Genomic DNA, 15,578 nt, shown 5'->3' on the forward strand with positions numbered 1-15,578 from the left:
CTTCAAGCCATACTGCCCAGCGTTCCCCCGATTTAATCCTAGCCTAATCACATGGCACTTGACAATTATCAATTAACCTACCAACCAGTACGTCTTTGGACTGGGAGGAAACTGGAGCACCAGAGGAAACCTGTGTGGTCACGAAAGAACATACGAACACTTTACAGGCAGTGGTGGAAATTGAACCTGTGCCACCTGTACTGTAAAGTGCTGTGCTAGTCACTATGCTAAAGGGTAATTAGCGACCTTGTTGGAGGGTATTAAACTGGAGCAAGGCAAAGTATGACAGCATTAAGCAGGATCCAGGGAGAGTTAATGGGAACAGTTTTTGAGTAAGCCCACATCAGATATATGGAGAGTATTTAAAGACCAACTTATTACAGAACAGGTATGTTCCAGTCACAAAGCAGAACTAGGATGACAAAATAAGAGAACCTTGGATGTTGAGAGTTGTAAATAGTAAAGGAAAAGTATGTAAAGCCTCAGGAGCTAGAATCAAACGGAGCTCTTGAAGTTTATGAAGAAGCCAGAAAGAACTCAAAGGTAAAGCCTGGAAGGTCCATGAAAAGTCCTTGAGAAGTAGGTTAAAAGAGAATCTCAAGACATTCTATACAAGAGAATAACTGGTGAGGGGGTAGGACCATTCAAGGCGAGGGGAACATTTGTTTGGATGCGGAGGCCCTTGATGAGTACATCAATGTTTACCAAGGAGAAGGACGTGGAGGATAGGAAAATCAGCGCTGACAATATTAATTTTAGAACATTTTTAGTTAAAGAGCATTAAGGTGGTTCAGTACCTGTTCCTGTCCTGGACTGTTTTATGTTCAAATGCTGCTAAGTTAGCTGTTTCCCTGCAACAGGCTCTACCAGCTGTAATGGAAGCACTAATTGGAGAAGTGTTATGAAGAATAGATTTCTGAAAGCATCTGGGCCTTAAGCATGGAAATTAAAAACTTGAAGCTCAAGCTATATACTCTCCTCCCTTATGCCCACCTGCAAAATATAACAAACTAATTTTGGTACCACAAAATCAGGATATTCTTCCTGATTAGAGGTGACCTTTAGTTAAATAAATGACAAGACACTGAGCATCATTCCAGTTTACTTTTTAACTACTCAGCATATTACATGCATGAGGGCAATCTTGTCTCATAAGATTATGCAGGGAATTAATTAGTTTTCTATTAACAGTAACTTCACAAATCCATCTAAATAACTGAAATATATGCATGAGAAAATCTGCAGATGCTGGAAATCCAAAGCACCACACACTAAATGCTAGAGGAATTCAGCAGGCCAGGCAGCATCTATGGACAAGAGTAAGCAGCTGACATTTTGAGCCAAGATTCTTCAGGACTGGAAAAAAGATGAAGTCAGAGTAAGCAGCTTTGTGGGGAGCAAGAAGTACTAAGTGGTAGGTGACAGGTGAAACTGAGGGGGGGGGGCAGGTGAAGTAAATAGCTGAGAAGTTGATTGGTGAAAGAGATAAAGGGCTGGAGGAGGGAGAATCTGATAAGAGGGTAGAAGACCATGGATAAAAGGGAAGATGGAGGGGTACCAGAGAGAGGTCATGGGCAGGTAAGAGGTGAGAGAGGGGAAAAAGAAATGGAGAATGGTGAAGGGGAGGGCTCCATTACTGGAAGCTCAAGAAATTGATGTTCATGCCATCAGGTTGGAGGCTACCCAGGTAGAATACAAGGTGTTGCACCTCCAAGCTGAGTGTGGCCTCATTGTGGCAGTAGAGAAGGCCATGGTCCAACATGTCAAAATGAGAATGTGAAGTAGAATTGAGTTGGGTGGCCACCAGTAGATCCGACTTTTTTAGGCAGATGGAGTATAGCTGCTCGGCAAAGCAGTTTCTCAATCTACGTTGGATCTTACTGATATACAGGAGGCCACAATGGGAGCAACTGATACAGTAGATGACCCCCAGCAGGCTCACAGGTGAAGTGCTGCCTCACCTGGACGGACTGTTTGGGACCCTGAATGCTCGTTGGTGGGGGGGAGGTATGGCACTTGTTCAACTTGCGAGGATAAATGGCAGGAGGGAGATCAGTGGGGAGAGACAAATGGAGAAGTGGGTAGTGTAGGGAGCGATCCCTGTGTAAATTGTTTGGGGGGGGGCGTTGGGAAGAGATGTGCTTGGTGGTGATTGAATTCCATTCGAGATGGCGGAAATTACAGAGAATTATGTGCTGGGCATGGAGACTGGTGGCGTGGTAGATGAGGATAAGAGCCCTATTGCTGGTGTGGCGGCAGGAGGATGGGTGAGGGCAGATATGCATGAAATGGAAGAGATGTGGATGAGGACAGCATTGATGGTTGGAGGATTGATGGAGTAGATTTACCAGTAGATGATGTAATATGAATGTAAGGAAGGACAACCCAATGATTGGATACAAATGCAAACAGAGCAAAGTGTTAAATTGTACCACAGAGGCAAAATTCATAAATGTGAAGAATGCAGGACTGAAGGTGCTGTATTTAAATTCATGTAGTATTCGGAATAAGTTGGATAAACTTGTGGCACAGTTGGAGATTGGTCACTATGATGTTGTGGGCATCAGTGTTGTAGTTGAAAGAAAATTATAGTTGGGAGCTTAATATACTTTGTATTGAAAAACCAGGCAGTAAGGCATAGGTGTTGGTGTGGCCGTGTTGCTAAGAGATGGAATTACATCTATAGAAAGAGGTAAGATTGGGTCAGAGAATGTTGAATCGTTATGGGTGGAGTTCAGAAACTGCAAGAGTTTAAAAAAAAACATTATGGGAATCATATATAGGTCTCCAAATAGTAGCCAAGATGTGGGGTTGAGATTGCAAAGGGAGCTGGAAAGGGCATCCAATAAGGGTAATGTTACAATTGTAATGGGGGCCTTAAATATGCAAGGGGATTGGGAAAATCAGGTTGATGTCGGAACACAAGAGGTAATTTTGTTGATTGCTTATGAAGTAGCATTTTACAGTAGCTTGTGCTTGAGCCTACTTCGTAATTGGATGGCTCACATGCAGGAAAGGGAAGTAAAATTAGGTAATCAGGAACTTGATAAATGGTAGATTGAAATCGAGGCTACATGGATACTTCTGTTTAAATTCTTCAGAAGCCATCTTAAGAAAAACTTACATTAGCTTTTTGTTAATGCTGTTAAATTCAATGTGTTCTGTCACTTTGGAGTTCAGACTTTACACTGGTCAATGGGACAAGTTTCTTTCTAGTTATTGATAGCAGAGATGCCTTGTTAACTCAAAGGAGAGACACTTCACACTTCATATAGCAAGAGGATTTCTCCATAATTGTGCACACCACCTGGACCTGTCAAGAAATAAGTTTTCCAACATTCTCAATGAACTGGGGGTGACAGTATTTATGTTTCAAATGTTTTTAATATCGCCAAGAATCCATATGGTGATATTGCTACAGGTAGGCAGAATGAGATAAATTCAATACTGTATCAGTTTGACAGTGAAATTAACTCACTGCAATTAATGGAGATTTATGTTTGTTGCTATGTTTGGTTTAAATGGAGTAAAATCTCTACTTCATTGTTTTCTAATCTAAAGTAGTATTTAAGTACTCTAGTTGTTAGAATAAGTTGTCATGAACTGATCCAGAGACTAACTTTGCTGCCTGTCTCAGCCCTGCGCCAGACACATTCTACATTTAGAATTCATTAAACAAACTATCACAAATAATAAAACTGATTTTCTGACTGCTGAAGTTGGATCACAGTAGTAAAAGGTTGCATATGCCTCAGATTTGTAGTGCAACTCGTCATCTAATCTACGTGTATAAATGGTGCTCAGTCCCAACATGCCCAAGACCAGAAAAGGGGCAAGATTGATTACAAACTAGAGTTCTAATCAACTGGAGCATGTAATCATTGCAGAGACTGTTCTGAATTCAGATACTCTGCTTCCATTTATTTAAATCATATTTTATTTATTAAGCCATAATTCCACTTCATTCATGTAACCAAGTCTTAACAGGAACTCTACAAAATTTGTTGCTTAGAAAACTATAATTGAAGATACATTTTGAATTTGCACTTTTAATTGAAATAGCCTTGGTTGATAGAGCAACTTTACTTTGAAAGATAAGATTTTGTTCCTTTAATATGACCCATGCAAGTAATTGGGGAATAGGGTGGTTGTGATGGAAATGACAATCCTCTTAACTACAAAGACGGGAGCTACTTTAGATTACTGAGGTAATGTTACTCTTTAAACCAATAATCATCATGTGAACAGTGTGACTTCCAGGTAGAGCTGATCCAGCAAGATGTTCTTCATCTGCACTAAAAGTTTCTAGCTGAATGTGAATACACTTCAAGTTCCATTTGTACAGCAATGCTTCAATTGACCAATCAGCACTGGAAAATATTTCAAATATACAGAAAATTAAAAGTAATGCAAAACTGATTTTGTTTTAATATGATGATTAACAATATCAAGAAATGAAGAGTTGGGCAGAAATTGTAGATGAAATAATTCATATCTAGCTAGATATTGGAACAGTGGAAGTTGAGAATGGTTCTGCTAAGGAATCCAAAGAGTACAAAGGTACAGAAAGAAAAATAGAGATCACTGACCAAAAACAGAACAGCAAGAAAACAATGCAGAAATATTGAAAATCACAGGTTCACTTTGAGAAATTAAAATCAGTAAGTTACCTGAATTACATTCACTTTTAAAGTGACATTCAAATTGCACTGCTTAGATAATTTATATAATTATGCAAAATAATTTACATTTCACAAATTGGAAAATCAAATATGGACTGCATTAACTTCGGTTTAATTGTTTATGTTTAGATTTCCAAATTACAGCAACTAAATCACAAACTTATTCAAATCTGTGCAAGTATTAAACATTTTAAATCTATACACCATGTCTTCAAAAAGGAAACAAGTCATGTTCTTTTCTCCTTTCCAGCTCACCCTCCACCTTAACCCCTACAACTCACATTCATCTCAACAGCCAAGCAATTTAAATCTTCAAGCTAAAAGCTGCATTATAATTGTCAATGAATATTGTGGAGAGTTTGTCTGGTTACGTTATAAAATCAATATTTATTTCTTTAGCTAATTGTATTGGATTTCAGTTCCTAGTTTTCTACAGTTAAGTATTATTAAGCACTATAATGCAATGAAAGTTTTAGGTAGTGCAATGAAGTTACTAATGATAGGAATACTCCATTGGATAGTAACTTGGCTATAAGAAGTACAGAAGCTGATTAAGTACTTGGAGAAAAATGGGAAATGGAATATAATGTGAAGGTTTTAAATTGTTCCAAGTTGTTCAGATAATGGAAAAGGTTTTTTAAAGTTAAGATTATAATTTTGTTTAAAGATGCATTTACAAAACCAAAGAGGGATCATAAAGTTGACTTTGCAGGAACATGAAACAATATTGCAAGTAATTGTTACCCATTTGTCTCCAAGGTCTTTAAGCAAGATGTCCTACTGTAAGTACCTTGGCACACCTGCAGTATTTTACATATTTTTCATCCCTACCCAGAGAAGAGACTCATTTGCTTCAAGGAAAAGTAACAAAGATTTATTAGGCCTAAGCTTAATACCTTAGGCCTGTAAGGAAAGATTGAACAGAATGGGCCTTTATTCTATGAAATTGATTGGAATCGGGTGATCTTATTGAAATGAAACTGAGGACTTCATGAGGCTAGTGGCTAGTTAACCTAAAACTAAGATCATAGTACTGGGATGGGAATTTATTTCCATTGAAAAGATTAGAACTCTGAAATTCTGTATATGAGAGCCATAACTGATGTCATTTGGGGGTAAAAAAGATAGGTATTGTTACAGTTTGGGGGATTAAGAAGAACATTCAAAGGGTGGGTAAGGAAGATGACTTTCGATGCAAGTGGAATTAATGCAGAAATTCAAAAAAGTTCTTATTGAATGCCAGAACAAACTTAAGCTGATATGAAAAAGCATTTTGAAATTAAGGACAGGGTCTAAAGTTGTAACTTCAAAAAAGTCCTTTATTTTCATAGGAATGTACATAAATCATACTTTGTATGCTATAAAAACAATAGAACAATGTCTTGTTCAAGGTTAATTTTGGTGTATTCAAAAAAGAAAACTATGTAAATGCAAGTTCTTCCTGTTGGCTGTAGAATATTGGTGATCAAAAAGCAAAATTTCCCCAAGTCTCTTGACACATAGCTGAGTACAAGGAAGAATAGTTTTAAGTATCAGTCAATAAATGAGAATTTCATGCAAATATGCTTTACTATGATTACAATTACACACTAAATGCATTTAAAAAAATCATTTTTGGATCTAGTCGAAAATGAGCATCAAAAGTAAACTCAGCAGTTCAAACAAAAAGTAAAGATTTACCTCCTTTCTTGATAGGTGGTCCAAAATAGTGCTTTTGGATTTTTTTGCATCAAGTAGAAAACAGTTGTCAATATATCCTCAAAGTCTGAAAGATCAATTTGAAGGGGAAATTTCAAAGCTTACACATTTTAATATTTGCTCACATTCAAAGCAATGAAAAGCTATATCTGGAAGCTTGGCAGTGAGTCTTGGTACAAAAATGTATTCATCATCTTAAAAGTTTCTCCTGTGCAAGTGAGAATAGTTACAAATCATAAAGCTCATTTCATTGGGTTTTACAATACAACTTCAACTGCACGTTTTGTGAATTAAGGCATAAAAGCAAAATTCATTTTGACTGAAATATACTCCACTTATTCACCTCATACGTTAAAAATAAAAAAAAAGAGGTTCAGTTGCCAGTTGATTATATGACATCTACAATTGAAAAATTGTCAACTTCCTTTTCAGTCATGTTCACTCTTCTCGTATTTACTACCATTGCAACAGGAAAACTATATTTTGTCACCCAGACCCAGGCTGCCATTTTTCAGTGATCCAAACTTGTATCAAGACCAAGCTATTCTGTTTTAGAATACACAGCAAGGTAAATAGGTCCTAGAAGTCAAAGAAGACGATGGGAAGAAGTTATCAAAGATTATTTTATTGCAATTCAGTTGATAGAGCAATGTCATACCGTTCATTTCATTTCAGTCAGTTTATTGTTCCTTTGGCATCTATTTCATTATTTTCCTTCTAAAGTATTCAAGAATGCTTTTATTTGGAAGTCATTGCAGTTTGTTTTGAAGTTTAAGCTCATCTGACTGAAATCATAATCTTGTTGAATCTAACTAAAGCCCATATTATGGGCAGTGTTTTCTCTGTTAATTATCAGCAATTAAAGTAAGTTTTACAATACTCCTGGAAAAAGAAAGCATATAATAGATTTTGTCAATTTCAATCTTTACCTTCAGGTTCATAGAACACATCAGATCCTAGAATAATGTCTATTTGTGGCAACTGCACCAGATCAGGAGATATTTGTCCCCAGGTTAGACCAATGACAGGCACATCTTCAAGATTGTTGATCTGGCAGCTTCGCCGACAGTTATCCAAGCAATTCTGAAACACTGCACAGTCTGATAAAATTACACTGGCACCACATTTTGCTGCGACAATACCGGGTAAGCTTGCACCAGCTCCAATCTAGTTGGGGGAATGAATGATAGAAAATATTAGAATCATAAAGAGACATGCAGCAGGTAAAGAAGCCCTTTTGTCCATTATCCATTCCAACCAAGATGCCCATCTGCAAATCCCATTTTCCTGCATTTGACCCATATTATGTTTTGTAACTCCAGAAAATGTGCAAAAATTTACAAAAAAACATAAGTCCAGGGATACTCATGGAATTAAATTTTACTACAGTGCAGTGCTCATATATGACGTATGCCAAATAAAGTACTTGTACATATAATCTGTAATGAATTACATAAATGACAGAATGCTTAATCAATAGTTACAATATTACTATAATAGTAAATACACTATACTCCCTGTTTAGCTACAAATAGAATGTATCTCAACTCAATTATATATTGCTCTCTAGTATTTCCATGATTAGTTGTCATCTTGAATTCGATCTTGTAATTGTGTCCTCCAAGAAAGTGCCCATCTCTGCATTTGTGCTGCTGCTGTTAGTGGAACACCCTTCTGTGGATTGAAAATGGACACCAGTGGTTGATGAGGGTAAACTGTCTCCCATACAAGTACTGGTTGAAGCATTTTGCACCCCAAACCAGACTCACGGCCTGTCAATCTGCATAATTTTTCCCTGCAGCAGTAGGGAATGTGATGCAAAGGCTATGGATTTTTTTTACTTCCATCACTCATAACGTGAAATAACTGTACCAATACTATAAGACAAGGTGTCACAGGCAAGCTTCACTGGACGATGTGGATCCTGATATGAGTAGAGTGACATCATTTTCTTTGCCTTTTGGAAAGTCACCTCACACCGCTTTGTCCGTTGCCATTTCTTCCCGATCTGTAATAATGGGGTGGAGCACAGCAGCCAGGTTTGGCAGGAACCTATTTTAGTAATTGACAAATCCTAAAAATGACCGCAACTGTGGCATGTCCTTTGGTCTTGGGGAATCCACTACTGCTTGAATTTTCTCAGCACACTTGTGTAATTCTTGTGCGTCAATCATGTGACCACAGAAATTAATGCTGGATTTAAAGAATTCACACTTGCCATGTTGTACTCTGAGCCCAAGATGATCTGTTCTTTTTCACACTGTCTTGAGATTTTGGGGGATGCTCCTTTGCATCCTTACTGGTAACAATGATGTCATCCACATAACACCGAGTGTCTGGGCAGCATTGTAGTCCCTGATCTGTAGCTTTCTGTCAGAGTGTAGGTGCAGATGCTACTCCAAAAATAAGCCTACTATAGTGATAAAGCCCTTTGTGAGTGTTTATTGTGAGAAACACTTTGGACTCTTCTTCCACCTCCATTTGTAAGTAGGCCTCAGCTAAGTCCACTTTACTGAAAAGTTTACAAATATACCCTCTATCCTGAGCAGAGGATAGGATATTGAAGTACTGAGTTGATGGTAACATTAAATTCACCACAGACCATGATGGACCCATTCTTCTTGACTACTGGGAGCACTAACATTGTTTCTACTCAACCTCGGAAAGAATTTCTTCAGCCTCCATGCAATCTAGCTCACTGTCTACTTTATCACAGATGGTATAAAGAACCTTACGGGCTTTGTTAATCTTTGGTGTGACATCTTCATTTAATACTATTTTACATTTGATATGTTTAAATTTCCCAATGCCATCTTTGAACACTGCTGTGGCATCATACAGTACCTTCCTTAATTTGCTTTCAATTGACTATTGCAAGCAATTTGCAATGCAAATGGTGGATGGATCTCTTATCAAATTGTAGTTGTCTCAGCCAATCATAGCCTCAGTGATGGCCCGCCTCTTTCTACCACATTCAAGCCCAAATTTGGCTTCTTGTATTTCACTGTTACGAATGTGATTCCTACAGGAGTTAACTTTGTTCTTAATTAGATACCTGCAGGCTTCTGGTCTTTATCTTTGAAATGCCGTTCAAACTCATTTTGTGAAGTAGCTGAAACAGCAGAGCCAGAGTCCCAATTCCATTTTTATTAATTTGCTGTTCACTTCTGGCATAAACCATATTGCTCATCTCATGTTAGCTTTCATGTTGTAAATCTTGAATTTGTTTTAATTTTCATTCAACCATAAATGAATATCCATGAATACAGCCAAATGAAACAGCATTACTCTGAAGCCAAGGTGCAAAAACACAGAACCAACAGTCATACACAGCACAAGGCACATAAGATAGCAAGAACTTAAGATTGGTAAAATACAGTCACATATCTAGCTCAAGATCCCAAGTCCATGAATGTTCAGCAGTCTGCAGTCAAACGAACACTGGAGGCAGCACACTGCCCTCAGCACTCTGCTGGAGCACACTGACTCCAGGGCTTCTTTCCTAGGCATCTGTAAACAGGCGACACCATAGCTTTCCAATCCTGTGTCCCTCTCATCATTTTCAGACATTTCATCAACAGCATGGCAATTAGTTCTCTTTTTGAAACTGCAAATTTATTTTTAATGTTTATCTCTTCCCTGTGCAGTCCACTAATTTTACATGCCTGACATGCTTTTTGTACGTGTCCTACTTTGTTGCATTCTCTGCAAGTTTCGCCTTTAAACCTGCATTGGTTTGGTGTATGTGAGCCCCTGCCACAACAGTAACACAATTTGGCCAGGCAGATTTCTGTTTAGACATTGCTGTTTTGTTCACGCTCATTTTCATTCCTAATTGCCTCTCTGCTGTTTCCATTCATACAGCGATTTCAGTTGTGCTTCAGATGTTTTTAAATGTTTTCTTGTAAGATTCTGCAAATTAAATGATCTCTCAGTGCATCATTAAGCCTATCACTGAAATGACAGTGCTTGGATAGTTTCTTCAATTCAGCCATATAAGCTGAAATAGACTCCCCTTCCTTTTGATATCAGCAAAGCTCATAAATTCTGTGACTGTACTTGCCTGTACCACCACCTCTCACAACTTCCATATACCCACCACCCTCAATGTGAAAGACCCGCTCCTCAGATCTGTGAATATTTTCACTCTCACCTTATACTGTACCTATGCCATTGAATGTTGAACCCCTTTCCCCTTGGATATAAACCTTCATAAGGTTTCCTCTCAGCCTTCTGATCTCAACTGAGAACAAAGTTGACTTCAAGTTAGAGCCCTCCTTTCCAGGCAACATCCTGGTGCATCTACTTCTGCACTTTTTCTAGTATTACCACATCCTTCCAATGCTGAGCAGAATTGCACAAAATATTCCAAGTGTGGTCGAACATTTGTCTTGTACAGCTGCAATGTGATGTCTCAACTCTTGTACTCTATATCCCTGCCACATCACTACTCTATCCATCTGTGTCAGTCTTCAGCTAACTATAAACTTGCCACCACAGATCTCACCGGTACAATGTTAAGGTCCCTGCTATTTACTGTATATGTCTGGACAGCATTAGAAGACCAAAATGTATTGCCTCACACTTGTCTGAACGAAATGCCATCTGACACCACCTCACCCAGCTTTCCAACTAATTTATGTCCCATATTCTTCAGCAACCACAACTCCATCAATTTAGGTGTCATTAGCAAACTAATCAAACCAGATATTCTCATCCAAATCAATTAATAGATGAAGAAGAAAGATCCTAGCAGTACATGTTAGCAGTATATTTTACTTACCATCACCCAATATCGGTGTACATTTCTCCTAATTCCATCCTCCCCCTTTGTGAATGCTGACATAAAGTATTCATTCAGCACACCACACATTTTCCCTGACTCCACACAAAAGACTATCCTTTTCATCCACGAGGGACCTACTCATTAGCTATTCCCTTGTTTCTCATACTTTCATAAAGTGTTCTGAAATCTCTAATTTTGTTGGCCAGGGCATTTCAAAATCCACATTTGCCCTTGTATCTCCTACAGTACATCTTCTATAAAGCATTAAGAGGACTCATTGGATAACAATTTCCTATATTTGACATACATTTCCTTCTTCCTGATCACCTCAATTTCTTTTGTTAATTAAGGTTCTCTCATCTTACCCCCTTTGCTTCTTACAGGGACGCACTGACCTTGAACTCACACTACTTCGCTTTTAAATGCTTGTACTTATTGGATTTTGTTTTTCCCTTTGCTGGTTCAGTCTCACACCATTGAAGTCAGCCTTCCCCCATTTTAACTGCTTCCATGACCCACCAACAAGGCTGCAAGGCTCTTTGCATGAATAATTTCTTATTTGTAAATTAAATTTAAAAAATCAGCCAATAAGCAAAGGATTATCAGATTTATTATTACTGGCATGTGACGTGAAATTTGTTAACAGCAGCAGCAGTTCCATGCAATACATAGTAAAGAGAAAAAAATAAATAATAATAAATCAATTACAGTATACATATTGAATAGATTATAAAAACATGCAAATAACAGAAATACTGTATATGAAGAGAAAGTGGATAATGCTCAATGTGCACTTAGGAATCAGATGGCAGAGGGGAAGAAGCTGTACTTGAATTGCTGAGTGTGTGCCTGCAGGCTTCTGTACCTCCGACCTGATGGTAACAGTGAGAAAAGGGTATGCCATGGGTGCTGGAGGTCCTTAATAATGGACGCTGCTTTTCTGAGACACCGCTCCCTGAAGATGTCCTGGGTACTTTGTAGACTGGTACCCAAGATGGAGCTGACTAGATTTACAACCCTCTGCAGCTTCTTTTCATACTGTGCAGTAGCCCCCCCCCCATACCAGACAGTGATGCAGCCTGTCAGAATGCTCTCCACAGTACATCTATAGAAGTTATTGAGTGTATTTGTTGACATGCCAAATCTCTTCAAACTCCTAATAACGTATAGCCACTGTCTTGCCTTCTTTATAACTACATCGATATGTTGGGACCAAGTTAGATTCTCAAGAGATCTTGACACCCAGGAACTTGAAGCTGCTCACTTTCTCCACTTCTGATAGCTCTATGAGGATTGCTATGTGTTCCTTCATCTTACCCTTTCTAAAGTCCACAATCAGCTCTTTTGTCTTACTGATGTTGTTGCGGCACCACTCTACTAGTTGGCATATTTTACTCCTGTATGCCCTCTCATCACCATCTGATATTCCATCAACAATGATATTTGAGCTGTGCCTAGCCACACAGTCAGGTATATATAGAGAGTAGAGCAGTGGGCTAAGCGCACACCCCCGAGGTGCGCCAGTGTTGATCATCAGTGAGGAGGAGATGTTATTACCAATCCGCACAGATTGTGGTCTTCTGGTTAGGAAGTCGAGGATCCAATTGCAGAGGGAGGTACAGAGGCCCAGGTTCTGCAATTTCTCAATCAGGATTGTGGGAATGATGGTATTAAATGCTGAGCTATAGTCGATAAACATCCTGACATAGGTGTATAATAAAGTAAAAATAAAACTATAATGGAAATAAACCAAACCATATAAAATTTAACAAATTTAAAAATTTAGTAATAATTTTAAATAATCAACCATCTTATACTTTTTGACTTCCTGAACTGATTCATAAGCAGCCATTTTTAGCAGAAACCTCAAAATTACTCAGTTTCGTTATTTTTTTTCTTAAGAAACTTAGATTTTAACAGGGGCACATGATGTAATATCAATTATATATTAGGAACGTAGCTAATTCAACAAATGAGGTTATTCATATGAACAAAAAATTTGTAGGATTATCAAAGTAAATTTGCAATTTTTCCATGTAGAAATAGTTAAGGTTTCAGGATTTTTGATTTATCTGTTTTTACCTCTAATATGGTCTTTCCTTTGACCTCGCTTTTGTTAAACCACACGTATTGCGCCAGAACCACTGAACATGGCCATATGTACAAGCCATATTGAGGATCGAGTACCTGAAGATACAAATCATCACATTTATATCACACCTTTAAGGAGACAATATACAAAGACAACTTACAGGTGCATTGATCAGCCAAATTTGACAACCCAGAGGAACGGATTAAAACAAGCAACTACTTTGTTAAAACAACACACATCAAAGTTGCTGGTGAATGCAGCAGGCCAGGCAGCATCTCTAGGAAGAGGTACAGTCGACGTTTCAGGCCGAGACCCTTCGTCAGGACTAACTGAAGGAAGAGTTAGTAAGAAATTTGAAAGTGGGAGGGGGAGGGGGAGATCTGAAATGGTAGGAGAAGACAGAGGGAGGGATGGAGCCTTCTGTCCCATGATCCTCTCATATCCCCTTTGCCAATCACCTGTCCAGCTCTTGGCTCCATCCCTCCAAAATGCTGAAGGAAACTCAGCAAGTCAGGCAGCACCTTTGGAAAAAAAATCAATGTTTCAGGCTGAGGCCCTTCATCAAGACTGGAAAGAAAAAGGAAAAAAGCCAGAATAAGAAGGTGGGAGGAGAGGAAGGTGATAGGTGAAACCAGGAGAATGGGGGAGTGGGGATGAAGTGAGAAGTTGTAAGGCAATAGATGGAAAAGATAAAGGGCTGAAGAACTCTGATAAGAGAGCGCAGAATGGATTATAAGGAAGGAGGAGGGACACCAGGGGATGCTGTTAGGAAAGAGATGAGAGCAAAGGGGTAAGAGTGGGGAATGGAAGAAGATGGAACAGGGAGGATGAAAAATTATCACAAGATAGAGAAATCGATGTTGATGTCATCATGTTGGAGGCTACCCAGTCGGAATATGAAGTGTTGCTCCACCAAACTACGAGTGGCCTCATCGCATCAGTAGAGGTGGCCATGGAGTGACACTTTGGAATGGAAATGGGGATTGGAATTAAAATGGCTGGCCACTGGGGAATTCTGCTTGCTGTAGGTGGAGTGAAGAATCTCCCTGCAGCATCTCGTGACCCTGTGATCTCTGTCTTGGAAGCCATTAGAACATTTTTCAAGAGGGCGAACTCTCGCAAGGCATCAGGACCTCATGATGTAACTGGTAGGGTACTAAAAACCTATGTCAATCAATTGGTGGGAGTGTTCAAGGACATCTTCAATTTTTCACTGCTGCCTTTGGAGATTCTCACCTGCTTCAAAAGGGTGACTATCCTACCAATGTCCAAGTAGAGCAGGGTGAGCTGCCTTAAAGTCTATTGCCCAGTAGCACTCCATCCACCGTGAAGAGGTGCTTTGAGACTACGGTCATGGCTAGAATCAACTCCTGCCTAAGCAAGGTTCATCATCTGGTATGAAGGACCCACTGCACAGGATGGGCAAAAACTGCTAGGTTGTAAACTCAGCCAGCTCCATCATGGGCACTAGACTCCCTAGCATCCAGACCACCACCTAAAGTTGATGCCTCAGAAAGGCAGCATCCATCATTAAGGAACCCCATCACCCAGGGCACACCCTCTTCTCATTGTTACCATCAAGGAAGAGCCTGAAGACACACACACATTTCAGGAATAACTTCTTCCCCTTTGCCATCAAATTTCTGAATGAACAATGAACCCATGAATACCACCTCAGTATTTTATCTACATCAGGTTTCATCAATGCAGAGGAAGCTGCAAAAGGAGCAGTGGATACAGTAGACGATCCCAAAATTTTTCAGGTGTAGCAGTGCCTCACCTGGAAGGACTGTTTGGGGCTCTTAATGGAGGTGAGGGAGGTAGTGAACGGGCAGGTGTAGCACTTCTTCTGTTTGCAGGGTTAAATGGTAGGAGAGAGTATAGTGGAGTGACAAATAGAAAAGCGAATCGTGGAAGGAGTGGTCCCTGTGGAATACAGAGAGTAGGGATGAGGTAAAGTTGTGCTTGGTGGTCAGATCCCATTGAAGATAACATTAAGTTTTGGAGAAAGATGTGCTGGATGTGGAAGCTCCTTCGGTGGTGGGTATGGACAAGAAGTCTATCCCTATTAAGGCAGGGGGAAGATGGAGTAAGGGCAGGTGTCTGGGAAATGGAGAAGATGCAGGTAAGGAATAATGGAGGAAGGGAAACTGCATTCTTTAAAGGAGGATATCTCTGATGATCTGGAAAGGAAAGCCTCGTCGTAGAAAAGGGAATGGCAGTTTTACAGGTGACAGGATGGGAAGTATAATCAAGATAGCTGTGAAAGCTGGTAAATTTATAAAAGATATTGGTAGACAGTTTGTCCCCAGAGACGGAG

The 15,578-nt window shown here is 39.2% G+C and overlaps 1 protein-coding gene across 3 annotated transcripts in view; it reads right to left on the minus strand.

Annotated features, from left to right (window-relative positions):
- Nucleotides 1–15,578, minus strand: part of mettl23 (methyltransferase 23, arginine) — a 33,299-nt gene that overhangs the window by 15,656 nt on the left and 2,065 nt on the right. Inside the window, exons 2-5 of one of the 3 annotated variants that reach the window (XM_072242504.1) lie at nt 13,249–13,353; nt 7,310–7,547; nt 6,363–6,447; nt 2,476–4,370 (exon numbers count right to left, since the gene is read on the minus strand). In XM_072242504.1, coding sequence (XP_072098605.1) covers nt 4,196–4,370; nt 6,363–6,447; nt 7,310–7,547; nt 13,249–13,353 — 603 coding nt within the window. In that variant the 3' untranslated portion in view covers nt 2,476–4,195. Of the gene's footprint in view, nt 1–2,475; nt 4,371–6,024; nt 6,186–6,362; nt 6,448–7,309; nt 7,548–13,248; nt 13,354–15,578 lie in introns of those variants that run through there. The other 2 variants (XM_072242506.1, XM_072242505.1) reach the window with 2 other exon arrangements.

The sequence above is a fragment of the Mobula birostris genome, chromosome 24 (assembly GCF_030028105.1).
Source record: "Mobula birostris isolate sMobBir1 chromosome 24, sMobBir1.hap1, whole genome shotgun sequence".
Lineage (NCBI taxonomy): Eukaryota > Metazoa > Chordata > Chondrichthyes > Myliobatiformes > Myliobatidae > Mobula > Mobula birostris.